This window comes from Mesoplodon mirus, assembly GCF_964341445.2.
Source record: "Mesoplodon mirus genome assembly, chromosome: 1".
Lineage (NCBI taxonomy): Eukaryota > Metazoa > Chordata > Mammalia > Artiodactyla > Ziphiidae > Mesoplodon > Mesoplodon mirus.
The window spans coordinates 208,758,135-208,784,839 of NC_138976.1; the positions used below are offsets into that span (position 1 = coordinate 208,758,135).

Here is a 26,705-nt window from a genome sequence, read left to right on the forward strand (position 1 = left end):
AAAATTTCTATAAAATTTCCTCTAGGTTTAGAGAGCCCAGAAATAAACCCACACACCTACAGTCAATTAATCTTCCACAAAGGAAGCAAGAATATACAATGGAGAAAAGACAATCTCTTCAGCAAGTAGTGTTGGGAAAGCTGGACAGCCACATGTAAATCAATGAAATTAGAACACCCCTTCACACCATACACAAAAATAAAATCAAAATGGCTTAAAGACTTATAAGACATGACACCGTAAAACTCCTAGAAGAGAACATAGGCAAAACATTCTCTGACATAAATCATACCAATGTTTTCTTAGGTCAGTCTCCCAAGGCAATAGAAATAAAAGCAAAAATAAACAAATAGGACCTAATCAAACGTAAGCTTTTGCACAGCAAAGGAAACTATAAACAAAATGAAATGACAACCTATGGACTAGGAGAAAATATTCGCAAACAATGCGGCTGATAGGGCTTAATTTCCAAAATATGTAAAGAGGTCATACAACTCAATACCAAAAAAACAACCCAATCAAAAAATGGGCAGAAAACCTAAACAGACAGTTTTCCAAAGAAGACATACAGATGGCCAAGAGGCACATGAAAAGATGCTCAACATCGCTAATTATTAGAGAAATGAAAATCAAAATTACAATGAGGTATCACTCACACCAGTCAGAATGGCCATCATTAAAAAGTCTACAAATAAAAAATGTTGGAGAGGATGTAGAGAAAAGGGAACCCTCCCCTACACTGTTGGTGGGAATGTAAACTGGTGCAGCCACTATGGAAAACAGTATGGAGGTTCCTTAAAAAACTGAGATAAGAGTTGCCCTATGATCCAGCAACCCCACTCCTGGGCATATACCTGGGGAGAACTTGAAAAGATACAGGCACCCCAATGTTCACTGCAGCACTATTTACAATAGCTAAGACATGGAAGCAATCTAAATGGCCACTGACAGATGAATAAAGAAAATATGGTACGTACACACACACACACCCGTATACATACACAATGGAATACCACTCAGCCAGAAAAAAGAATAATGCCATTTGCAGCAACATGGATGGACCTAGAGATTACCATACTAAGTGAAGTAAGTCAGAAAGAGAAAGACAAATACCATATAATATCACTTATATGTTGAATCTAAAATATGATACAAATGCACTTATTTACAAAACAGAAATAGACTCACAGACATAAAAAAAAAACCAACTTATGGTTACCATAGGGGAAAGGGGGTGGGGGAAGGATAAATTAGGAATTTGGGATTAACAGATGCAAACTACTATAAATAAAATAAACAACAAGGTCCTACTGTATAGCACAGGGAACTATATTCAATATCATATAATAACCTACAGTGGAAAAGAATATGAAAAAATATATATACACATTTATATTTCTGAATCACCGTGCTGTACACCAAAAACTAACGCAACATTGTAAATCAACTATACTTCAAAAAAAAAATGTCCTCTATGTTTATAAAGAAAAACAGTTAAATATCAAAAGGACAATTATAAAGAGAAGACTCCTTATTCCTGGGAGAAGGCCCAAGAGAGACACACCTGCCATTTCAGTCTCGAAGAACCCAACGAGCGACTGCATAAAGGACAGGACCCACCGGTCTGTGATGTTGGTACTTTCTTTAACCATGTTCTCGTTGTAAAGGAATTCCATTTCTTCCTCCTAGGAAGGGACAATTATTGAAACATTCTGCATGCCTGGGGGAAACTACTGTAGAGAAATGAATTTTTTAAATTATTTAAACTGAAAGAAGTACCCAAACAAATAAAAAAAACACCACAAAAACCCAGACCCTGTTGGCAATCTAAATTTCTGATTCTTAGCAATATTTTCCAAGTAAACTCTAAACTTGGAACATTAAGTCCTCAATTAATGAATTACATTTTTGAGTGAACTAAAGAGAATTTAGGAAAAAATGATTCCTATGCACCAAAGAGTAACTACGAATTAAGAAATATTCCAACATCTTTTCGTTAAGTAGGCGGTTTAGTTACTTTAAATCTGAGGAAGGAGGGACAGCAAAACTGGCTAGGACTGGACAACTGCCTGTAAGTTGAAAATGAGTACTAGGAATTAATGTCTTTGCTTAAGTTACTTATTTTACCCAGAATGCTCTATTCCACCCCTGCTTTTTCCTTTGCAAATCCTCCTCAATCCTGAAGGCCTACTTTACCTGTCCCTATTCAACGGCATCACCATCAGGATGGCAAGGCAGTGACCATGCTGACTCTTGCTCTGATGCTGGAGCCTGCATCTTTCTGCCATGCCCAGATGAGCCCCAACTATGAATGGTTTGACCCAGCCTGTGTTCCTGAATCCCACACCAGCAGAGGCCTGCAAAGTAGACCCACTTTAGCACTGCTGGCCTGAGAGGTGGTGGGATCCAAAAGATAGGAAAACTAGGGGTGTTGTTCCCAAAGACCTTGTTCTTCTTGGGAGGGTTCATTAGCAGACTGAGATGAGCCAGAGGCAGCAAAAAGTGAGTGACCAGCCTGCTGGAATGCAATGCTTAAAGTTCAGCTCTCCAACCAGTTTCTCAGGAAGGAATAATATCACATGTTTAGTCAAAAGTAGTTTACTAAGGAATTCTACTTTTAAGGTGTTGGAGATAAAAAGATGAGTGGTACCTGAGCCCTGACCCCAACGGAGTCTAGGAAGCATGCACAGGCACATGTGCAATGAAGCCTGCTGGCCTGAGAGCAGTTAGTAGGGGCAAGGGAAGGGGCTTCTCAGAGGATGCCTCCCAGGCCAGCAGGTAACTGCTCTGAGGCACTTTCTTATATATCAGAACCACTATTTTTCATCCCAGCAACCCAATGAGAACTTCTCTCACTTTCAGAGTCTCAGCTCAAATGCACTCATCAAGTGGCCTTCCCTGACCACCCACCTGCAGCAGCCTTTACTAGGCACTCACTCTGATAGTAGCTGACTCTTTACTGGCTCCCCAATCACTAAGTCCCCAGTACCAATTTGGCTGGCTAAATGAATATCCAATGCAACTCTTCTTCAACAGGTGAGGCTTCTGTGTCTTGCAGAGGTGAGCATCTATCCAAATGGTGAAGTTCCGGTCCTGTGCTCTTGGCCCAGCATGGACCCCAGACACCTGTCACACTTTCATCTATGGCCTCCCCAGTGGCTCTGAGCCCCCACCCACGAGGCCTGTTAGCTCCTGTCTCCCATGGAGCTCTGCTTCACAGCTGACCCCTGACCATCTTTCGCAAACCCAGCTCAACCCAGCTCCGTGGGGCAGACCCTACCCCACAGCACTGCAACCCACACCTTCTGTAGCCTCAGGACGTTCTGGATGAAGAAGCGATAGGCATTGTACCAAGGTAGCAGCACATCCTTCAGGACATCTCGAACACCCTCCTCCTTAAAGCGGAGGTTTTCTGCTCTCACCACAGGGGAGTTAATCAGGTATAATCTGGAAGAGGAGAAAAATTACATGGAAAAGGGATGTACACAGTAAACCAAATATTACTGACATGTTGACGGGGCAATACCCAAATCAGCCCTTTTTCTACAAAAGTGGGGAATTATAAATATGCTTCTAACAGTCAATTTAAAACTGACAAAATTCTTATTTTGTGTAAGAGACCTAGCAAATTATAAAGGGGAGACCAAAAGTGCCACACCAAAATATGGCACTGAACTAACCTAGAAGCATGCCCTGGGCTGGTCCCAGCACAGGCCTCAGGCAGTATGGCAACACTAAGAGGAAGAAGCCAGGCCCTCCTTCCAGGACATATGTGCAGGCATCAGGGATTCACAAGCAACAGCCACATGTGCTCTGCCAGCACAGAGGGACTCAGGGGGCAGAGACCAGGGATGTTGTTAAACATCCTACAGGACAGCCTTGAACACAAAGAATTAAGAGGCCCAAGTTGTCAGCTATGCCAAAGTGAGTCTAACAGATAACTGGGGGTTGCAGGACACCCCACTAACTGCTCCTGGGCAACATGGCAACTGTGAACGTGCTTGCCCACAGCCCGTGGGTGTGGGTCTCTGTGTTTGTAACAGGAGGATGCTGAATAAGATCTCTTTGGTGCCTTTTATTTTTATTTTTTTATTTTTAATTTTTTTTTTGCGGTACGCGGGCCTCTCACTGTTGTGGCCTCTCCCGTTTCGGAGCACAGGCTCCGGACGCGCAGGGTCAGCGGCCATGGCTCACGGGCCCAGCCGCTCCGCAGCATGTGGGATCTTCCCGGACCGGGGCAAGAATTCGTGTCCTCTGCATCGGCAGGCGGACTCTCAACCACTGCGCCACCAGGGAAGCCCTCTTTGGTGCCTTTTAACCTGAGCACTCAACGTTTATGACTGTGACTATTTCAAGCAGTATCTCACATTTCTCTAAAAACTTTTCAGTTTTTTTTTTTTTTTTTTTTTGCGGTATGTGGGCCTCTCACTGTTGTGGCCTCTCCCGTTGCGGAGCACAGGCTCCGGACGCGCAGGCTCAACGGCCATGGCTCACGGGCTCAGCCGCTCTGCGGCATGTGGGATCTTCCCGGACCGGGGCACGAACCCGTGTCCCCTGCATCGGCAGGCGGACTCTCAACCACTGCACCACCAGGGAAGCCCCTTTTCAGTATTTTTATTTGCTCTAGTATAAATTGTACCTCATATGGCTATTTGAGGAGTAAGTGTAAAATTGAAATAAATGATATAAGAGAATTCTAATATCAATAAGACAGGGAACCTACAGAAGGAATGAGGCAAAGGCACCAGCAAATAGCCTGGGAGTACTTGTGCTGCTTAATAAAATCCAACACAGAGCCTCCTCTTCCAAAAGACCTATAGATATAGAAACATTTTTACTATTTAGAAAACCACCTTGGGGGTTTAAACTCAACACCATACCAATGTAATTCTCCACGTAACAGATGTGCATTTTTTTAAAAAAGCTAATTATAAACCAAATTAATAGAATGATTAATATCACTGAAAACATGATTAACAGAATGTAAGATGCTTAATAAGAAATGACAAATACACACAAGGCAGAGCACTGGTTTGTACCTGAGGGCATCAGCACCATATTTATGAATGATTGAAAGTGGATCTGGATAATTCTTTTTGCGTTTGCTCATTTTTTGGCCATCACTTGAAAAACAGAAGGGAAACACCAATTAAGTAAGTCAACATCACAGTTTATATATGGTTACAGATTATCTACAAATTGGAATACATAAGTGCAAATGGGACACAAGCTACTACTAAGGCACAACAATAGGTTGTTTAAGCTTCTTTTTGAATACTGTAGCGAGTCAATGGAGAAGTTTCGGGATAAATGGCAGCAGAAGATGCCAGAGTGTAACAGCGAAAAACACACAGCCTTGGCATTTATCCCAGAGAAACGAAAACTTATATTCACACAAAACCTTAGAAAGTTCACAGCTTTATTCATAGTCAGCAAACACTGGGAACAACCTCAATGTCTTTCAGCAGGTGAAAGGTCAAGCTGTGGGTCACCATGGAACACTGTTCAGCAATGAGAGAGAACTATGGATCCATAAAACCACCTGAGGTATCTCCAGGGAATTACAGTAAGCAAAAAAAGCCAATCACAAAAGGTTATATATGATATGAATCCATTTATATAACATACTTGAAATGACAAAATTACAGAGATGGGGAATAGATTAGTGGTTGCCAGGGGATGGGGATTAGGATTGAAGGCTGAGGTGGGAGGGGTGTGAAGGGGTGGGCTGGGTATGGTTATAAAAGGGCAACAGAGGCATCCTGTGATGTTGAAACAGGCCAAGTATCTTGACTCTGCTGCTGGATACAGGAACCCATATATGAGATAATATTGCATGCAATAGCAAATGAGTAAAACTGGGGAAATCTAAATAAGACTGGTGGATTCAATCAACATCCTGATTGTGACAATGTGCTACAGTTTCAAAAACGTGACCATTGGGGGAACCAGGCAAAGCACACGAGGGGTCTCTATTAATTTTTACAACTATAATTCAGTAAGATTTTCAATTAAAAAAAAAAGTACAGACTATAGAGCCAGACTGCCTGGATATAGAACTAGAATTTCACACTCTTTTGCTTGAAAGACCTTAATTTTTCTGCACTTCAAATTCCTCAAATGTCAAAATGGACAATGAAAGGACCCATTTCAAATAGTTCTGGGGATAAATGAGTGAAGATGTGTAAATGCTCAAAACAGAGCCTGGTACAGTGCCAGGTGTCATCCCCCACCTTGAACAGCACATGAAGCAAGGTATCTAGGTATAAAAATTTTATTTTCTTCTTTTTATTTGTTTTTACTTTTAATGACTAGAGGCAGTAGAAGGAAAAAATAAGACTCCTCTATAATAAGCCTCTAGAACCGATAGCTTCCTCATATATTAAAAACAGGACAACAAAAATTTATATTAAAGGACCAGTGTACAGATTTAATAAGAGCTATAAGCAAAAGTACTTTATAAAATTCTAAATGACAAACGTTATTTTATCACTAGTAGTATCATGGGACACATGTCCTCGCCTGTGTCCTCCTCCATTAGGCTTAGCTCTTAATGCAGTCCTTCTCCTAAGACAGAGGAATACGAAGAGACAGAATGATACAGGTTGAGAAGAGCACAAGACAGGAGTTGGAGGAAAAGGGAGAGCAGGAAGAAGTATAAAGGCAGAAGGAAGGAAGAGAATAGGAACAGAGCTGGGGCATTCCTGAATTTCTCTATTCCCAAAGAATCGTTAGATCCAACCAGAACACGCTGAAAGAATAAAGGAGATCAGGAACTGCAACTCATTATTACACAAAGGAGTGCACCTGCCTTGCCAGGACGAGCCCATTCACAATCACATTTTTGAATGGCGGCCGTCCAAAGAGAGCTGTGGCCAGCACCAACAGGGTGTAAAACCTGGAAAAAAACCCACAAACAAAGAGTTCAATAAAATAAGAAAAGGAATTCAAGCATAGGAAAAAAAACTACGTTTACTTATTGGACTGAATTTCTATTTTAGGTAAGTTACACTTCTTGATAATCACAAAGCAATGGTTCTTGATCCTGGATACATCAGAATCATCTGGGGAGTGCTGAAAAATTAGGCACAGGGCCCACTGCAGACCAGTCATATTAGAGCTTCTCACTAGAAAAAATAAAATGAACTTTATTTAAAGCAAATAAAGCCCTGGAGTGAGGTACTGACCCCCTGCTGGGGACAGTACTATCATCTTCCTTGGGAAGCTAGTTGGACAGTCACAAGGCAGAGCAGGGCAGCACTGGGTGGCCTCTCAGGACCTCCCCGAAATGCCAGGCTGGAAATCCAGAGATGTGTTGCCTTTAGCACAAGGTCCTATGGGATAGTCTGATGACAAAAGATGAAATAAGCACTCTCATCCAAAAGTTAAAAGCTAGTCTATATGAACATAGAAAATGTTTTTATTCTATCAGATATCATGCATGTTTATATGCTAGCTAGACTGTTCCCTAAAAGAACTCTATCACATCCATGTAAGCTGTCCCAGTAAGTAATGCACTTGTGTCATCTCCGACCTGATCTTGCATCCCAAGAACATCACCAGACACAACTAATGAGGACGGAAATCAGACAGGTCAGGAGGACCCTGGTTCCTATGAGAGGCAGCCCATACCTGACAGAAGGCGAGGGAGGCAATGTGCACGTGGGGACCCACGTGAGGGCTTTTAACAGTTGCCAGACATGGCAACTCCTCAGAGAAACAACTTACTGGTGAGTCATCTGGCCCTCCCTAAGAACAGGAGTTTGTACATGGTAGCTGTTTCTATAGAAAAATGGATTGGAAGCTGAAAACATTAAGAACATTAAGGATGGAATTCCACCAGTTTGTGATGACTACAAGTTGTAAAGACAGAAAATGACACCAACATTCTTTAAACACTCCTGCAGAAACATTACTAATGAAAGTATAATTAGAACCTGGGTCAGCCAAGCTCATGCATGAAGAGAAGGTAATTCATCTTTTTCTAATTAAGAGGATGAGAGTACTGCTTTAGATAAGGCATCAGATAAAATCAATGCCAAAGTCCTCCCCACCATGTTTCTTTTTTCTTTTTAAAAAATTTTAAACCTGGATTTTTTAGAATGTTATGAGGCTAGCCTTAACATCTTAGTACATTTTCAACTAACCCTCCAATTTGTAGCACCCACTCCAGTATCTTGTATGTAAATGCCCACTAAACACTTGTGTAAATGATTTGAAGTAAACAAACTAAGGACACATTGTTTTGTATCACTTAACCTTTCCATACACCAAAATCTCTGTATTCCAAAATGTGAAACAAACAATTCAAACTCTAAACCTACAGCCCTAATATAGTGTGAGGTTCCTGCTCAAAAGACACTTTTATGGTATATTTAGTGGTGAGGGGCAGAGGGCAGGAGCAGAGCCTGTCTGTTTTTTGTTTTTTTTTTTTCGGTACGCAGGCCTCTCACTGTTGTGGCCACTCCCTGCGGAGCACAGGCTCCGGACATGCAGGCTCAGCGGCCATGGCTCACGGGCCTAGCTGCTCCGCGGCATGTGGGATCTTCCCGGACCTGGGAACAAACCCGTGTCCCCTGCATCGGCAGGCGGACTCTCAACCACTGCTCCACCAGGGAAGCCCAAGCCTGTCTTGTTTGACACGATCTCCCCAGCACCCAGCTGATAAATGCTAAATGCTCAGTAAAATACCTGTTAAATCAAATCAATAAAACACTTTAAAGAGGGACTTCCCTGGTGGCACAGTGGTTAAGAATCCGCCTGCCAATGCGGGGGACACAGGTTCGATCCCTGGCCCCAGGAAGATCTCACATGCTGCTGAGCAACTAAGCCCGTGCGTCACAACTACTGAAGCCCGCGTGCCCAGAGCCCATGCTCTGCAACAAGAGAAGCCCTCGCAATGAGAAGCCTGCGCACCGCAACAAATAGTCCCCGCTCGCTGCAACTAGAGAAAGACTACGCGCAGCAACAAAGACCCAATGCAGCCATAAATAAATAAATAAATAGATAGATAGATAGATAGATAGATAGATAAATAAATAAATAAAAACGCTTTAAAGAACAAGAAACATACCATCCTCTGGTTTGGTCAATGCCTTCACCAATGAAATCTGCAGGAAATGCATCCTCAAACTCCCTCTTGTTTTCAAATGGATAATGAATTTGAGCATAGGGCATGCTGCCACTCTCGAACCAACAGTCAAACACTTCAGAGATGCGATGCAACAATCCCTTCCCACAGCGTGAAGGAATGGTCAGATGGTCAATGCTAGTAAACAAAGAAGTAGCCACTTCTATTAATTTTAAGCAAAACAGAAATTACAGTTTAATTGCCAAGAGGAAACACAATGCCGTCACAGCTCTTTCATATGCATCTGCAAACAGAAATATCGGCAGTTATCACAGGCTTTCAGAGAGCACCATCAGGGCTCCGTCTGGAAGGTTATATACCAAAGTCTCCTGACATCTAACTCAAGGACAAGAGGCCACCTTTCCTCAATATGACATGAATCATCAACAACGAAGTAATTCAGCAAACTAGTGTTTGATTTCTACATGTAGCTCTGTGATCTGATACAGAGACCATGTCTAGACAGGCTACCTAGCCTGATACTGAACTGAAGTGAATCAAACATTCAGAAACTGACCTCTCTCTGTGGAGATCTGAGATCTTTGCTCCTGACAGTTCTTCCAGTTCTGCCATTGACCCAACACACACCACCTGTCAAAACAAAGTTAAAAGGCCTCAGAGCCAAAGATCAAACAGAGTTAGTTTATGTAACATTCATGTTTAGGTTTAGAAACCTTTGACCTTCATGAGTTATCATCAAGGTGGCTTACCTCATGAAAGACTATAGGTCACTGTCTGAATTGGTGAGCAGACTTCACTTCTTTGCTATCTACCCCTATATCAGAGGGATTCCCTACAAGGAGAGAATTTCACAGCCATCATCTCAACGAGTATTTCTTGAGGGTCTACTGTGTCCAAATCTCTGCCAAAAATAACTAGCATAAGTGAAATGCCTAGACTGTTCCTCTAAGGCATCTTAGTTTGTTCCTGGCACTTGAACTTGACTCTTTAATCTGAAATCTTCTCAAGTCAAAGCTGGAACTAATTTATTGTGCATGAACTGGACCAAATAGTCAGATTGCAAGACATTAGGATTATACTCATGTAAGGAGGCTGGGATCTGGGCCCAGCAGGGGCATTCAGAACAGGGTGAGTCATCTAACAGGGGCCGTGTAGCCGGGCTGCACCAGCAGGAGCTGCTGTGGGTTCACACCCAGAGGTCATCTACTACCTAATGAATACCCACAGCCTCTTTCTCTGCCCTTCCTGCTCAGTCCTGAAAAGTCCTCTGATTCAGCTACTTCACTGTTGCCTTTCAGGTCCCTACTGGAGATTTACTGAGGTCCCTGGGCTGCTGCTGCTGCTCATGACTGTTCTAATGCTGTCAGCATTAGACAGAGGGAATACATCTATATACCTATGTATGTATTTATTCAGAGACACACACACACACACACACACACAAATTTGATTTTAAATTAAAGGTCTGCAATGCTTTGGTAAGTTTTTTAAGTCATCCTTTTTTATCACTATAAGGCCGTTTTAATACGCTGTGACTTAGTGCAGCGGGTGGAGTCTCTGTTCTGTTCATCAGAAACTCAAAAGGAGAAAAAGAGTTTACACAAGGTAAACAATGTGAGGAGTTTCCCAAGAAAAATACAAATTATATTTTTCACTTTTACACAGAGGGAAATTTAAAACTATATTTAATTAAAGTAAAAATAAATGAAAATCTTAAAAACATATTCTTATTTATGTCATGATTCTAGGAAGGAACAAAGCAAAAAAAACTGATGCAATAAGAAAGGGGCAAAGAAAAAAAGAAACCATACGCTTTTACCCCATACTGAGATGCATGAATGAAGCGCTTTAGCAAAAATCAACACAAGTAGACACGGCCCTGCCTCACCTCCTCGAAGTCATCGCTGACCCACAGTGGGATAGGAGTGCCCCAGTATCTGTTTCTGGAAATGGCCCAGTCACGTGCATCTTTCAGCCAATTTCCAAATCGCTTTTCTCGCACAAACTCTGGGACCCTGCAATAAACAGATCAGATAACCAATCACATAAAAACATTAGTAAGGGCTTCCCTGGTGGCGCAGTGGTTGGGAGTCCGCCTGCCGATGCAGGGGACACAGGTTCGTGCCCCGGTCCGGGAAGATGCCACATGCCGCGGAGCGGCTGGGCCCGTGAGCCATGGCTGCTGGGCCTGCGCGTCTGGAGCCTGTGCTCTGCAGCGGGAGAGGTCACAACAGTGAGAAGCCCGCGTATTGCAGAAAAAAAACCCCCAAAAACATTAGTAAGTAAGTTTGTAAATTAGATCTGCATAAGCCATTGTGAACCTAACATTCTGGAAATGCTGAGCTCACTCCTAGGAGAATGTCTTCCAAATGGACAGCACCAGAAGACCCACAGAGACTGTTTCTGCTATGAATCCATCCCAGGAAGATGCTCTGTAATATGAAACCCCACAGCACACAAGCTTTCCTGTCCTGCTCTCCAGCTGCAGGACTGCCACAATCCTTTAACCAATCACCATGACGACAGCTAGCCTGATCTTACTTAGATCTAGTCTTCAGGTCATCCGTACAATAGCGCTTTTACTGAAACTCATTAGCAAGGGCTCTTACCTACAAAGTAAGAGTCTGAATAGGCGGGGTTATGTGTAGCTGGTGAGAAGCTGCCTCTCCAGGCTCACCTGCAGTCCCCCTGCCACTGCACTTTAGGCTCTAGCAATAAGGCAAGTTCCTTAGAATGCAGCTTCTTACCTCACTGCCTCTGTCCATGACATTCCTCCACTTCGATAACGTCCACCCTGCCACCCTCCTTCCCTCAGCCACCCCCCTACCCAAGGCTCTTATAGCTTCTGACTGGTAAATGACTCCTTATTCTTTAAGGTTCAGCTTTGTAGGAGACGCTGCCAAGCTCAAGGCTGAGTTAGGGCACACCTAGGCTCCAAAACATTCCGTCCTCTCAGGTGCTGCAGTTACCATCCTAGGTCAGTTTATAGGCCTGCACACCTCTCACCACCACCCCCAATGAGGCAGCCATGCGAATATTCTATACTCAGTGCTCCACTAGGAAACTAAAGAGCTTCTTAGGTATAAAAATGAAAAAAACATTTTGCTCTTGAGAAATTCACTTTGCTAAGAAATATAGAAAGCTATAGTTTTCTGACTGCCCTGAGATTCTCCCCATTCTTCCAAAATCAAATGCACTATTTCTTACTTCCCCAGAGAACACAACTTAAAGTCAAGTTGGATTCTTGGGGAAAGTAAGAAATAGTGATTACCCTCAAAACTCTCAGGGAAAAACATTCTTCTGGAATACACAGATTTAGTTTTGTATCATTTTTGCACCTACAGGTTGAAGTACAGTAGTCCCCCCTTATCTGTGGTTTCATTTTACATGGTTTCAGTTACCCACAGTCAACTGTGGTCCAAAAACATTAAAAGGAAAATTCCAGGAGTAAAAAGTTCATAAGTTTTAAACTGCACGCTGTTCTGGGTGGCATGATGAAGTGCTGAGCCCTTGCACTCCGTCCTGCCTGGGAACTGAACTATCCCTTTGTCTAGCATATCCAGGCTGTATATGTTACCCGCCCATTAGTTACTTAGCAGCCATCTCGGCTACCACATCAGCTGTTGATTATCTCAGTGCCTGTGTTGAAATAACCCTTATTTTTACTTAAAAATTGGCCCCAAAGGGCAAAAGCAATGACGCTGGCAATTTGGATATTCTCTTACCGTGCTTAATTTATAAATTAAACTTCATCACAGGTATGCAGGTATAGGAAAAACACAGTATATACAGTACAGGGTTTGGTACTATGTGCGTTTTCAGGCATCCACTGGGGGTCTTGGAACACACCCCCTGTGGAAAAATGGAGGAACTACTGTAACACCTCTCTGCAGTTTAGATATTAGCTGAGGAGAGAAAGGCTTCTGTCCCTGAAGTGTTTATCCATGAAACCAGTGTACACAAGACATTGCCATATTTTAGGAACTCAACAAGTGTCAAAAGTAGTAAGTGTAAATGGCTTTTGTAGGTATATCCAAAAATAAATGTATATCCTGAAAATGACTATTATTTAAAGCTAATGGACTCTGAGAGTACAGCCAGTTTTCCAAAGTCATTCCATTCTTTAAATCAAATAAATGGCAACTTCTCATTTCCATTGGGTTTAAAAAAGAAAAATGTTCCCCTGTATGTCCTGTCATAAGAGGGCTGTTTCTTCTGTTATATAATATTATTTAAATTATTTTGTGTTCCTGAATAAACAGAAAAATAGCTATTATTACAATATACAATAAAGGATGGCTTTTAAAATTACTATAACTTGAGGGAAGTATAAACCAGTACTAACTACATGACAAAGGACATTATGAAGACACACATCTTATTGCTCACCAGTAACATAGGTCATTGTTCCTCAGCAGCTGGTCTACCATATGCTCCACCCGAACGAACCAGCTAGGCACTGCTTTGTAAATGAGGGGAGTGTCTGACCTGCGGAAGCAAAAATGCAGAACGTGGCTGGGCAGACTGAGGTATGCAGGGGCAAAGGGTAAGACTGACCTTAAGTTTCTTACTGATATCACCACCAACTATTAGGCCTTCTACTGATATTTATTTCTATTGCAAATACTAATGTCTATGTCATCTCCCTCCATCTTTCACAAGAAGGTGAAAGGTAATAAGAGAACAAGAAAAAATATAGTTCTGCTTGTGTGACAGTTGACTAAGAAATGATGTCAACCTCAGCAAAGAGGAAACACGGGAACAAAACGTGATGCCATTGAACATTCCATTTTCACCCACATCTTTACAGGATGATGTTATATTAAAACTTGCATCACAGGGACTTCCCCGATGGCACAGTGGGTAAGAATCCGCCTGCCGATGCAGGGGACATGGGTTCGATCCCTGGTCCTGGAAGATCCCACATGCTGCAGAGTAACTAAGCCCGTGCGCCACAACTACTGAGCCTGTGCTCTAGAACCCGTGAGCCACAACTACTGAGCCCACGCACCACAACTACTGAAGCCTGCATGCCTAGAGCCCGTGCTCCGCAACGAGAGAAGCCACCACAATGAGGAGCCCATGCACAGCAACAAAGACCCAATGCAGCCAAAAAAAAAAAAAAAAAAAAAAAAAATTGCACATTATATTTCTCACTAAATTCCATTTGAAAATTTTAGAGATATATCTCATCCTAGAGAACTGTGATCCCAACACAATACATATTGGTATATGCCTATGTTTCTTACACCTAAGGAATGAAATAACTATATATATGAATTCATAAAATTCCCCTTAAAACAAGAATGAAGTTTTCAAACACTAACTCTAAAGGATACAAATGAGATGGGAACCATGAATTAATGGAATGGGCACACATATCAAATGTATCCACAAAGCTGAAGCTCGAGCTACATTTCATCTCACCTCCAGCAGAAAGGGTAGCTGTGGGTGAAAGTGCTGGCAACAAGAAGTCGACCTTGTTCCTTTAGGGTCCTGATGATATTTTTGTCAGCATCCTATTTAAAAAAATTTAAAATCTAGCCATTAAAATATCCTACAATGCTTAGTAATACAATATAATTAAGTATATTACTAAACTTTGTTATTTTGATACCTTTACTATGAATAAAAGGCACAAATAACAAATCTACTATAAAAATACTTGGTCCACATTTCAGCCACTGTGTAACTTTAAGTGCTTTTAAAGTACGTTCCAGACCACTTAAGGTAGTGAAGTTTTCAATCAGCAATGATTACCCCAAGGTCACAAAGCTGTTTCCGGAGTCACAAACCAGAGCCCACTTTTTCTGATTCCTACCTTTGAAATTACAGCATGCTTCCTCTGAAGATACTAGACCCTTGGAATGCAGCTGATAATATGTCTATTTTTTCTGATTTTATGTGCTCAAACAAAACAAAACAAAATCTACTGCCTGGGGAAAAAAATTCCCACATATGGAAGCTGTTTAACAAAAAACTGATTAATGAAAGAAGTACGATGAAACTGACACCTTTCTAAGCCATAGAGATACAGACCTTCACATACTGTCCTGCAAAATCTGCCACTTCCCCTGTGAAACAGCCTGAAGCATCCACAGGGCAAACAGGGACAGAGTCTTTCTGAATGATGTTGAAATCCATACAGACCCGATAGTCATCCTGGGGAAAAGGAGAAAGGTAGAAGAAGGGAAGAATAAAACAGTTAAGTGTGGGTGTGGCAGGAGAGGAGCATAAGAGGCAATAGATTTATAGGAGAATTTTTCAGTATTCTGACATATAAATGTATCCAACTTTCATTATCCTCTCAACTGAAGTTAACTCAAGGATTATTCAGAGAATCCAGAGCCCTATAGCAGGGTTAGGGGATTAGATCAGTCTTCCCAGCCATTACTTCACAAACCCCTAATATAGCTGAGTATCCACTAAGTAAGAAGAAAGATGACACATATGAATACATTAGAACAAAATCAAATTTGATTTATAACAGCAGCATGTATACACATACATGTATGCACAAAGCAGAAGAACATACACGTGTAAAGCATGAACCATTTAGTACTGCACAATGCTTGATGTGCATATGGATTTGCATCCTGTCAAGGAATGCCTGAAAGGATGGCAACAGTGATCTAAATCCAAATTATTCATTTTACGGGAATTCCCTGGTGGTCCAGTGGTTAGAACTTGCCGCTTTCACTGCCAGGGCCTGGGATCAATCCTTTGTCGGCGAACTAAGATCCCGCAAGCCGCGTGGTGTGGCGTGCATAAATAAATAAATTTAAAAAAATAATAAAACAAACAAACAAACAAACCCTAAACTATTCACTTTACAAATAAGTAACATGGGCCCCAGGCAGGCTGGGTACACCACAATGCTTCAGGAATACATTTTGAGCAATGTTAACAATAATCAGGGCAAACACATAAGTGCTATATCAAACAGTGCTCTGAACATCTGACTACATTACATTAGTTCATTTAACCTTTACAACGATCCTGTGAGGAAGGCAGATAGATGTACTAGGTTTTCATCATGTGTTCCCCTCAGAAAAACCAGCAAGTATCTCCATTTTACGGATGAGGAAGCTGAGGCACAAAGAAGTAACTCAGCTGCAAAGTGGCAATGCTCACGTTCAGAACCAAACAGCCTGGCTCCAGAGTCCAGGGTCTTTACCTCCGTGCTATGCTGTTTGAATCTAAAATTAAAGGGATTGTCTTGGACTAAACAGTAAAACCAAACCCTGGTTTGACTCCAAGATAAACTGGAAAGCCAGTATGGTTCCACCTGGGCCTATGTTCAACTCTCGCTATGCTGAGAGGCCGTCTCGTGTGATGCGACGTGTGCGTGTGGCACATGACAGCCAAGGGCAATGACAGCCTGGCCATGAAGGAAGACCCTGAAAAAAAAACAGTAAGCAACACAGACAGGACAAGCCCCAAAGTCCAGCAATTTGAACCATTTAGTATAGAGCAAACAGCCCTACTCGATTCGACTAGCTAAGAGCAGCATTCCTGAATGGAGCCAGAGTAACAGGTGATGTTCAACATGGTCATGTAGAAGTGCACAGACTCTGTGGAGAGATCGCATGGCACATTGTCTGGCAAAGCCGCAACATGGAAGGTCTCCTGGAAAACGTCTACCAAGTGGGGTTAAAGGCTGAAATTTAAAGATCTGATCTTCTATAACATTAACCTGCCTGGCATTCAGGACAGATACACACCAAGAAGTTACCTTTTCATTATTTATTAACAGTGGAACAATGACACCAGTTGACCCTAAAATTATAATGAATAGCTGAACTTTGACTAATTCCTAAAACTCAATAAACAGTATTATCAAGAATGCTTACTTTCCATCTAATTTGAATACTGACCAGGTATTAGGTGATATTAAGCAATTGTTAATTTTATTGGGTATAATGACATGGTGGCTATGTTAAAAATAAAAGTCCTGGGCTTCCCTGGTGGCGCAGTGGTTGAGAGTCCGCCTGCCGATGCAGAGGACACGGGTTCGTGCCCCAGTCTGGGAAGATCCCGCATGCCACGGAGCGGCTGGGCCCGTGAGCCATGGCCGCTGAGCCTGCGCGTCCGGAGCCTGTCCTCCGCAACAGGAGAGGCCACAACAGTGAGAGGCCCACGTACCGCAAAAAAAAAAAAAAATAAAAATTAAAAAAAATATAAAAAAAAATAAAAAGTCCTTATCAGTCAGAGATGCATACTGAAGTATTTGCAGATGAAAGATATGATATTGAGGATTTGCTACAAAACCCTCCAGCCAAAATAAAAAAGGTGTTGGGGAAGGGGACAGGGAACAAGACAGATATAACAGAAATTCCAAATTAATAATTAAAGCAGCTGGATAGATAACGTGAACATAGGAAATTATTATATTTTCTTTACTTCTCTGCATGTTTGAAGACTTCCATAATAAAAGTCCCTGCAGAGATTAAGTATGAAAAAAAAAAGACCATCGGAGACAGACTAGCTTCACTGCCTCTCTCACTGACAAAATGATCAAGCCAAGAGGAATTTGTAGGTCCCCAGTGGGTGCTACACCCCCAGTAGTCACTGTACACACTCTTACAATGTCAGGCACTGTGCTAAATGCTCTATATGGATGATTCCATTTAATCCCTGTAGTTACCGACGGGCAGGTACTATCATTCCATGTCACAGAGGAGGAAAAGGAAGTCCAGACAGACTAAGTTACTTACCCAGGGATGGCCTGTTAGTGGCAGAGCTGTGACCTAAGGTGAGGTCTGGTTCTAAATGTGTGCCCTTAATCCCTATGCTCTTGTTTTATTCATATACAAATTACATTAAAAGGATTACATTTTTGGAAAAACTACTCTGGGAAAAACTTAAAATTAACCACATTGCATAGCTTTGAGGAAAGAGGTCAAATTCTCCCTTCTGATCATATAGTATTTATTTGGTCAAGAACACAACAAAGGTGATGGAACCTTTCAGCGTTTTGATGGTTGTGGTGACTGCATGACTCTATGCCCTTGTCAAAACTCCCAGAACTGCATATCATAAATGGCAAAGTGTATAGCAAGTAAACAGTGAATGAATAAAAACACAGCATGCCTTTTAGAAAGACTAAATGCCCAGCAACACTCAGGATTTAGCACACCATTTTCAAAAATCAGCTCAGGGTGAAAAGGAATTACAGATGCAAGTTTTATAAGGTTATCTCTGGGGGCAGTGAGCCTGAAAAGAGGTTAACTCCATAGTGTGAAAAACAGTGAGAAACATCTCTCTTCTCTCTCCCTGTCACACACACACACACACACACACACACACACACACACACACGACTCAGTGGCCACTGACGTTTACTTCTCATAAATGCATTTGCAAGACATATACTACTCACAGCACCAAAGTAAGGAGCTTGGTGTACAACCCCAGTGCCTTCTTCCTCCTTCACATAGTTGTCAACAAGCACAGTAAAAGCACCATTCTCTTTACACTGGAAAAGAAAGGTTATCAGGTTTAAAGAATAAAACAATACCATACCATAATATTAATTTAATAACAGTTTTTGGTAAGAGCCTGAAAAATCTTTTAACATGCAAAATTATTTTCAGAAATAGAAAAGATAGAATAATTCAGATTGGGAAGAAACATGCTAATTCAATACATCGCTCCCATGAATAACAGGTCATCACTTATAAAGGAAATAATTATTGAAGACTTGCAGAGAAAAATTTCTAACTTCCTTCGCCACAAAACTGTGCTTTTTCATCAGTTCTTCCAACCTCACCCCTGCCCTAGAATGCAGTTTTTCGTGAAAACATCTCAGACGATGTGCTTCCTTAACGATTCGCTTCCTGGTATATTTTCAATCACTGCATATGCTTTGCTGCTCCTTTTCCTTTCAGTCCAGCTCAGGTTATTCAGTAATAAAAGGCAAACTTTGGAGGAATCGGGATGGGAGCTGAGTTACAAGTTCTAGTTACAGGTACTTCACCTACTGTAACACTGAAGGGAAATGTTTTCGGTTTGATTTTCTTTGTAACAACAATAAAGTCAGGTTCATACACATAACACTACAGACCTACTTCTTCTACCTTTATCTCTTAATATTTCTTTTCACATACCCTTTGTTTCAGCCAAACTGACCCTTTGCTTTCTTACCTCCCTGCCTTTGCAAAAAGTACTTTCAGAAATTATTTTCACATTTAATCCTATAATCCTGTGAAAAAGGATTCAGCAGTCTCATGTTTTAAAAATATTCTGGTTGTATATGAATTTCACAGATGAACAAACTCTGAACAAAGATGAAATGGTTTGCCCAAATCATACAACTAGTAACGACCTGAAAGAAGGTCTTCTGGTTCCAAACGCAATTTTATTTTCAACTATATCACAACTCTTTAATTCTTTGGCATTCACTTAAAACTAAACTTGAAAAATAACTATGAAGTTTTAATTGCTATAACCCAAGTCACTTGGAAATATTTTTGGTGTGGTATGATAGGTGCTAAAAGGTGTGTCTTCAATAGTTTAAACATGGAGAGATAATATGTGGGTTCTTAGAATCAGATGTAAGAACAGGGAATACAAAAGTTTCTCACTGTTTCTAACTGTAGAGGGTTTCTAACAAAGAACCCTGCTGCATTCCTATCTCTCGAAGTCCAGTTTTAGATCCTTCCCCTGCCAAGGCTGAACTGTGTCAGCATTCACACAGAGAGCTATAGTGCTGTCCTTCAAAGACAGCATCCACTCTCATAGCTCTCACTTAATATTTCAGAACATGTGATTTTAGGTATACACCAGATGATTTTTGTCTTCAAAGAATTTGCAGCATCTTTCTAAAATTCACCAAACGTTCTAGAAATTTCAGGAAGCTAACTGAATGGATAGTTGTTGTTCTTAAATAACTTAGATCAGTATGAACTGAGTGCATATTCCAGACAGACTTCTGATTTAACCTAAAGTTCCTATCTATTGTGCCCATGTGCATTTTCTGAGAGGGGTGAACTGTCCTTAGATTCTCAAAGGGATCTAGTGTAAGAGGTTTTAAGACAAATAAAAACAAATACAAGATAAAACAAAACATGTTATGATACAGAAGAGAAGAATGCAGGAATGATATTTTTCAGAGGGAGAAACCAAAGAAGCATTTCAAAACTTGCTTTTTTTTCAGATGGCACCTGAGTTTAGGCTTGAAGAGTGTCAAGCTGATATGACGTTAAAGAAAGGTGAGGGTTTTTTAAAAAGAGGAGGATGACAATAAAAACAAAGGCAGGGAGGGAGGAGAAGAAAGGGCCGGTGTGATGGAAGCAAAGGATATATTTAAATCAACATTAGGGAATGTGGTTAGGGAGTAGGACTGCCTTGTGTCAACTGGAGAATACCCATTGAGGAATGTGCTGGCAAATGACTGCAGGCTCACAGGGAGGGACCAGACCAGGTAAAGTGTTTGGAAATCCATCAGCAGCAACATGGAATGAGGGGGAATGCCATTAGTTAGGAGATAAGAAACACGGGAAAACACTCAGGTGCACAAAAATGTAGAGGCAGATGTGATGCTGTGGACAGAGCCCAAATGGCAGAGATCACCTGCATTAGCCAAACTCTGTCCTACACTGAATCAGAACAGAGGTAAGCAAATATTTTATCATGGGCTATGGTGTAAGGTTTTGCTGGCGAATGCTACGTCCAACTGAATATAATTTCCACATAATGTGTAAAACCAGGTCTGAGAGCGTTGCTCGTTATTTCACTCCAAGACCTATAAATAAGAACCAACAGGAAGTTCCTGCTAACTTTATTCTTTTGTTGCTGGTGGTGGGGTTTACAGCTACAGCTTGGATTCTGTTGCCAGAAAATGGAAAACCACATAAAATAGCTTTGTGACTCTTATAAGAACTAAGTTACTAAATGTCTGAGCTTAAAGCACCCACCTCATCAGTTCCTGGAAATGAACTCTGTTTACTTTTACACACACAGTTTTGTGAAAGCACCATCTGAGCACTATCTTAAATTTGTAAAAACAAAACTCAAAAAAACAAAAAACACCTCAACGACTTTCCTGGGTGATGTGTAGACTATAAACAATACAAATATACACGCATTAAATCTTATCAATGTAACGGATTCCTTATGGAATTTGAGAAAAGTATTTAAAAATTCCTATAGGACTTTAATTATTAAAGCAAGAAGGCAATACAAACAGAATTTAATTTTTGTAATATTAAAAGAGATTTTTGGATTTAGGCACACTTGTATGAACGATATAACAATAAGACAATATAAATACCACTCCAGTCATCAAATACATGGGTTGTGGAGAGCTCCTGTGGTAGAAGTCTCTAAGCTCACCTTTATAAAATAGTCAAACAGGGGTCTGTATTTCTTGCCTTTGAGATAGGCACCAGGAAATCTAGAAAAAAGAAAAAGGCAAACTCACAATTAAAATATTCAAAGAAATGAGGCTGCAACCACATCAAGCTACCATTCCCTCCTGCTTTCCTTGGTCCTAAATCATGAGTGCTGGAACGTGTGACCTGAATGTACTTGGTATTAGCACTTAAAACGAAGCTTGAATAATATAGCTTTGGGGCAATAAAGTATCTCACTTTTTAAAGCTAAAGACACACACATGCATGTGCACACACACATACAAATCAATGATTTGTATATTCACCTTTCAAGGATTTCATAGTCACTCTCCAATTGATAGAGGGCTGATAATCTGGCTTCCATTAAAACGTATAATTTTCCTCTGACAGCATCTATGAGAGCAAGGGAAAAAGTGGACTTCAATGATATTCAGGCTTTGGCTTATGCTAAAGACACGCATCTGCATATTTTTCCCTCCAGGGGCTCCTGTATCACCTGCATCCAATGTGCTCAGCACTGACAGAGGAACACCACAAAGAACGCTAGGGCACACGCACTTTCCAAATAAGAGAAAGACAAAAACATCAAATGCTGTTAAGGCAGCTCCTCAGTTGTTGTTAACTGCACCTCTATCCATTTTAAGTAAATTAATCTTTATTTTCTCCTACCAAAAGTAATATAGATGAGTGTTTAAAATCCGTAACATTAGCAAACCAAGAAGAGATCACAAAGTAAAAGTTTCCCATAATCTCATACTCCCCACCCCACCCCACCCCCCGCCTCGACACTATCATTTCAGTGTCTATTCCTCCAGGTGTTTTTCTATGTATATATCAACATACATATTATGTAAACATGTAACTTAATAATTATGGGATATAACTCAATACAGTTTTGTAATTTGTTTTCACATAATACATTGTGAACATTTTCTCATATGTTAGCACATATAGGTTTTCTCATTCTTTTAAATAGCTTCGATAGTATTCCATCTTATGGAGGTACAAGTTATTTTTAACATATCAATGAATGCTAGACAATTAAACTGTTTTCAAATTGCTACTGCTATGAACACTGGGATAATGAATATCCTTATACATGTCTTTGTACCCATATTGGAAACATTTCTGGAGGATACTATCCTAGGAAGAGAAAAGCTGAAACAAATGCATAAACATTTAAAATTTAATAGATACTGACAGACTGCCTTACAAAAATTTAGGCTAATTTAAACGCCCACATGTAAAGTATGACATACCCAAGAATATACTAAGGCTGTAAGAAAAATAAGCATCTATGGATCATTGTGAAGGCCTTTGCAATTCACTGAAAAACTACCACAAATAATGTTGCCACCCACCAGTTCTGACCTCACAGGAACTTCATTATAAATGGAGTCTATATTTTCTGAATAAAACACAGAACACATGGTCCAAGAAGTAAAAGAGTTGTATGCAGGCAGATGAATGACATGACTGAAATCTCAGCCAGATGGTCTTTATGGCTGTCAGGCTCACTACGGAATGGCCATGACCCACAGGCAACACAGGAAACTTGTAACAGACAGAAATGCACTTGCAGGGAGAAGCAGCAGTAGACACCAGAGCCAGGCTCTACGTGGAAACAGCTCCTTCCCAGTCGATATCGTTAGAAACCAACTCTTGGTCTTAGCTGCTCCTAAGGCACAGCTAAACAATGATAAAAATATCTGACGCCCAACACTTTCCCATTCCTTTCTCAGTATTCTTCCCTTGATAGCACAAGCTATTGTGAATCAAGTTAACTGTCTTGTAAGACAGACTCTTTTTCTGGCTATGAGTTTTTCTTTTCTTTCCCTGACTTACCCCTGCTCCCCATAAACTATAGAAACCTGAAGGTATCAAAGTTCTTTTTTCATATAAATCTCTATGGAAAGGGCCTCTTTGAGACTATGGTTAACTTGACACCAGGGAATATTTGAAAGGTACAAAGTTCTCAAGTTCTGGTACCAATTCTATGATACTATGATATATAGTAAGAAATATATATTTGGTCTTAATCCGTGTTCTGGCAGAGCTCTTAAAACCCTTGGAATTTCCTAAGTGATGGGAACCAAAGGTGTCTTTTGTTACGTTAATGGAGTGACTTTTGTAAAAGCCCTAGGTAACCTAAGGATGGTGAACCAAGCACATGGCTACAGGGTTGGAACTTTCATACTCCACTTCCAGCCCCCTCTGGGGGTCAGAGATTGAGTTCAATCACCAATGGCCAATGATTTAATCAATTGTGCCCAGGTAATAAAACCTCCATAAAAACCCAAAAGGATGGGGTTTGGAGAGTTTCCAGGTTAGTGAACGTATCCACATGCTATGAGAGTAGCCCACCCCAGTTCTGGGGAGAGAAGTTCCTGTGCTTGCGACCCTTCCAGATCTCACCCTATGCACTTCTTCATCTGGCTGTTCATATGTATCCATTACAATCTCCTTTTATAATAAACCAGTAATCTAGTAAATACAATGTTTCTGAGTTCTGTGAGTTGCTCTTCGGACCCAAGGAGGAAGTCATGGGTTGGTGAGAAGCCCAGGTGACAACCGGAACTTGTGACTGACATCTGAAAGGGGGGGGGGGGGAGTTGCAGTGGCAGGGGGCAGTCTTGTAGGACTAAGCTCTTGACCTGTGATATCTGACTCAAGCTCCAGATAGCTAGTGCTTGAATTGATTTAATTGCTTGGGGGTGTTGAGAAAACACATACTGAAGATTCCTAATAGCAATGATACGCCACCCCCTTTGAATCTGAGGTTCTTCATCTGTAATAGGAGCATGATGTATAAAAGTATTATAATCTGAAAATTATATGAAATTTTTACTTTTTATATCTCTGTACAATGTTAGTTTTTTTGTGTTAATTTTAATGTTTTGTGCTAATTTTTCAATCAGAAATGAAAATGCTCTTAGAGATTATTTTTCTGATTAAATCTAATACTTTTTCAAAAACTTCTATTTTTACTCCAAAAAGAAATGTAGGACTTCCCTGGTGGTGCAGTGGTTAAGAATTTGACTGCCAATGCAGGGTACACAAGCCCTGGTCCAGGAAGATGCCACCTGCCACGGAGCAACTAAGTCTGTGCACCACAACTACTGAGCCTGCACTCTAGAGCCCGCGAGCCACAACTACTGAGCCCGTGTGCCACAACTACTGAAGCCCGCATGCCTAGAGCCTGTGCTCTGCAACAAGAGAAGCCACCGCAATGATAAGCCCACACACCGCAACGAAGAGTAGCCCTGGCTCACCGCGACTACAGAAAGCCCGCACGCAGCAACGAAGACCCAATGAAGCCAAAAATAAATAAATAAATAAATAAATTTAAAAAAGAAAAGAAAAGAAATTTAATTTTTTTCTTTTTAACCATTGCATCAAATAGGATGAAATGCCTAGGAATAAACCTACCTAAGGAGGCAAAAGACCTATACTCAGAAAACTATAAGACGTTGGTGAAAGAAATCAAAGGTGACACAGATAGAAAGATATACCACATTCTGGGAGTGGAAGAATCAATATGGTCAAAATGACTATACTACTGAAGGCAATCTACAGATTCAGTGCAATCCCTATCAAATTACTAGTGGCATTTTTTGCAGATCTAGAAAAAAAAATCTTAAAATTTGTGTGGAAACACAAAAGATCTCGAATAGCCAAAGCAATCTTGAGAAACAAAAATGGAGCTGGAGGAATCAGGCTCCCTGACTTCAGACTATACTTCAGAGATACAGTAATCAAGACAATATGTTACTGGCATAAAAACAGTCATATAGATCAATGGAACAGGATAGAAAGCCGAGACATAAATCCACGCACCTATGGTCAATTAATCTATGACAGAGGAGGCAAGAATATGCAATGGAGAAAAGACAGTCTCTTCCTAAGTGGTGCTGGGAAAACTAGACTGCTACGTGTAAAAAAATGAAATTAGAACACTCCTTAACACCATACAGAAAAAAAACCCCAAATGGATTAAAGACCTAAATGTAAGGCCAGATACTATAAAACTCTTAAGAGGAAAACATAGGCAGAACGCTCTTTGACATAAATCACAGCAATACCTGCATCTACTTCCCAGAGTAATGAATATAAAAACAAAAACAAACAAATGGGACCTAATTAAACTTAAAAGCTTTTCCACAGCAAAGGAAACCACAAACAAAAGGAAAAGACAACTCACAGAATGCGAGAAAATATTTGCAAATGAAGAGATCGCCAGGGGATTAATCTCCAAAATATAGAAAACAGTTCATGCAGCTCTACATCAAAAAAACCCAAACAATGGAATATTATTCAGCCATAAAAAAGAATGAAACAATGCCATTTGCAGCAACATGGATGGATCTACAGATTATCATACTAAGTGAAGTAAGTTAGAGAAAGACAAATATCATATGGTTATAACTTATATGTGGAATCTAAAAAATGATACAAATGAACTTATTTACAAAACAGAAAAAGACGCACAGACTTAGAAAACAAACTTATGGTTACCAAAGGGGAAGGTTGGGGGGAGGGATAAATTAGGAGATTGGGATTCATATATACATACTATTATATATAAAATAATCAACAAGGACCTACTGTATAGCACAGGGAACTCTACTCAATACTCCATAATAACCTATATGGGAAAAGAATCTGAAAAAGAATAGATATATGTGTATGTATAACTGAATCACTTTGCTGTACACCTGAAACTAACACAATATTGTAAATAAACTATAGTCTAATATAAAATAAAAATTAAATAAAAATCTAAAAAAAAAAAAAAGTAGTATTTACTTCTACACTGGACCAAGAAGGAAATTCTGGGTAAAAAACATGTCCTTTTCCTAGGCCAGGGGAAATAAGTAGATAAACTAGTTGCTTCAACACGTAAAAGAGGGGAGTAAGAATCAGTAAACTAAGATGTGTTCCACATGTTTTCTTATATTATTTTCCTCTAAACTCCTGAAAATATACTCTTGACCTTCACTCTGTCCACTTCTTATGGCTTCCTTTCTGTATCCCTTGCCTCAAGCCTTAGAATTCACCAACATGAAACAGGCATGGTTATCCTTCCAGGAGGCCCAAACAGTTGGATTATTTCCAGCTTTAGAAGTACACTGGAAGCTAACTGGCTTTGCTGTGCTGTTTGAAACTCATTATCAGGTTTCTCCTTCCAAAACATATCCTGCTACATAACACCATACCTATGTATTCACTACTAGAAAATTTAGTAGAGGTTTTCTGGT

General features: G+C 40.6%; 1 protein-coding gene across 4 annotated transcripts in view; it reads right to left on the reverse strand.

The window, feature by feature from the left end:
- Positions 1–26,705, reverse strand: part of IARS1 (isoleucyl-tRNA synthetase 1) — an 81,621-nt gene that overhangs the window by 32,836 nt on the left and 22,080 nt on the right. For all 4 annotated transcript variants that reach the window (XM_082620210.1, XM_082620209.1, XM_082620208.1 and 1 more), the window contains exons 8-20: positions 21,753–21,840; positions 21,428–21,488; positions 18,474–18,569; positions 15,131–15,253; positions 14,519–14,610; positions 13,481–13,579; positions 10,980–11,106; positions 9,648–9,721; positions 9,074–9,268; positions 6,812–6,898; positions 5,040–5,123; positions 3,303–3,447; positions 1,565–1,685 (exon numbers count right to left, since the gene is read on the reverse strand). In XM_082620210.1, the coding sequence (XP_082476336.1) occupies positions 1,565–1,685; positions 3,303–3,447; positions 5,040–5,123; positions 6,812–6,898; positions 9,074–9,268; positions 9,648–9,721; positions 10,980–11,106; positions 13,481–13,579; positions 14,519–14,610; positions 15,131–15,253; positions 18,474–18,569; positions 21,428–21,488; positions 21,753–21,840 (1,392 nt within the window). The remainder of the gene's footprint in view (positions 1–1,564; positions 1,686–3,302; positions 3,448–5,039; positions 5,124–6,811; positions 6,899–9,073; positions 9,269–9,647; positions 9,722–10,979; positions 11,107–13,480; positions 13,580–14,518; positions 14,611–15,130; positions 15,254–18,473; positions 18,570–21,427; positions 21,489–21,752; positions 21,841–26,705) is intronic.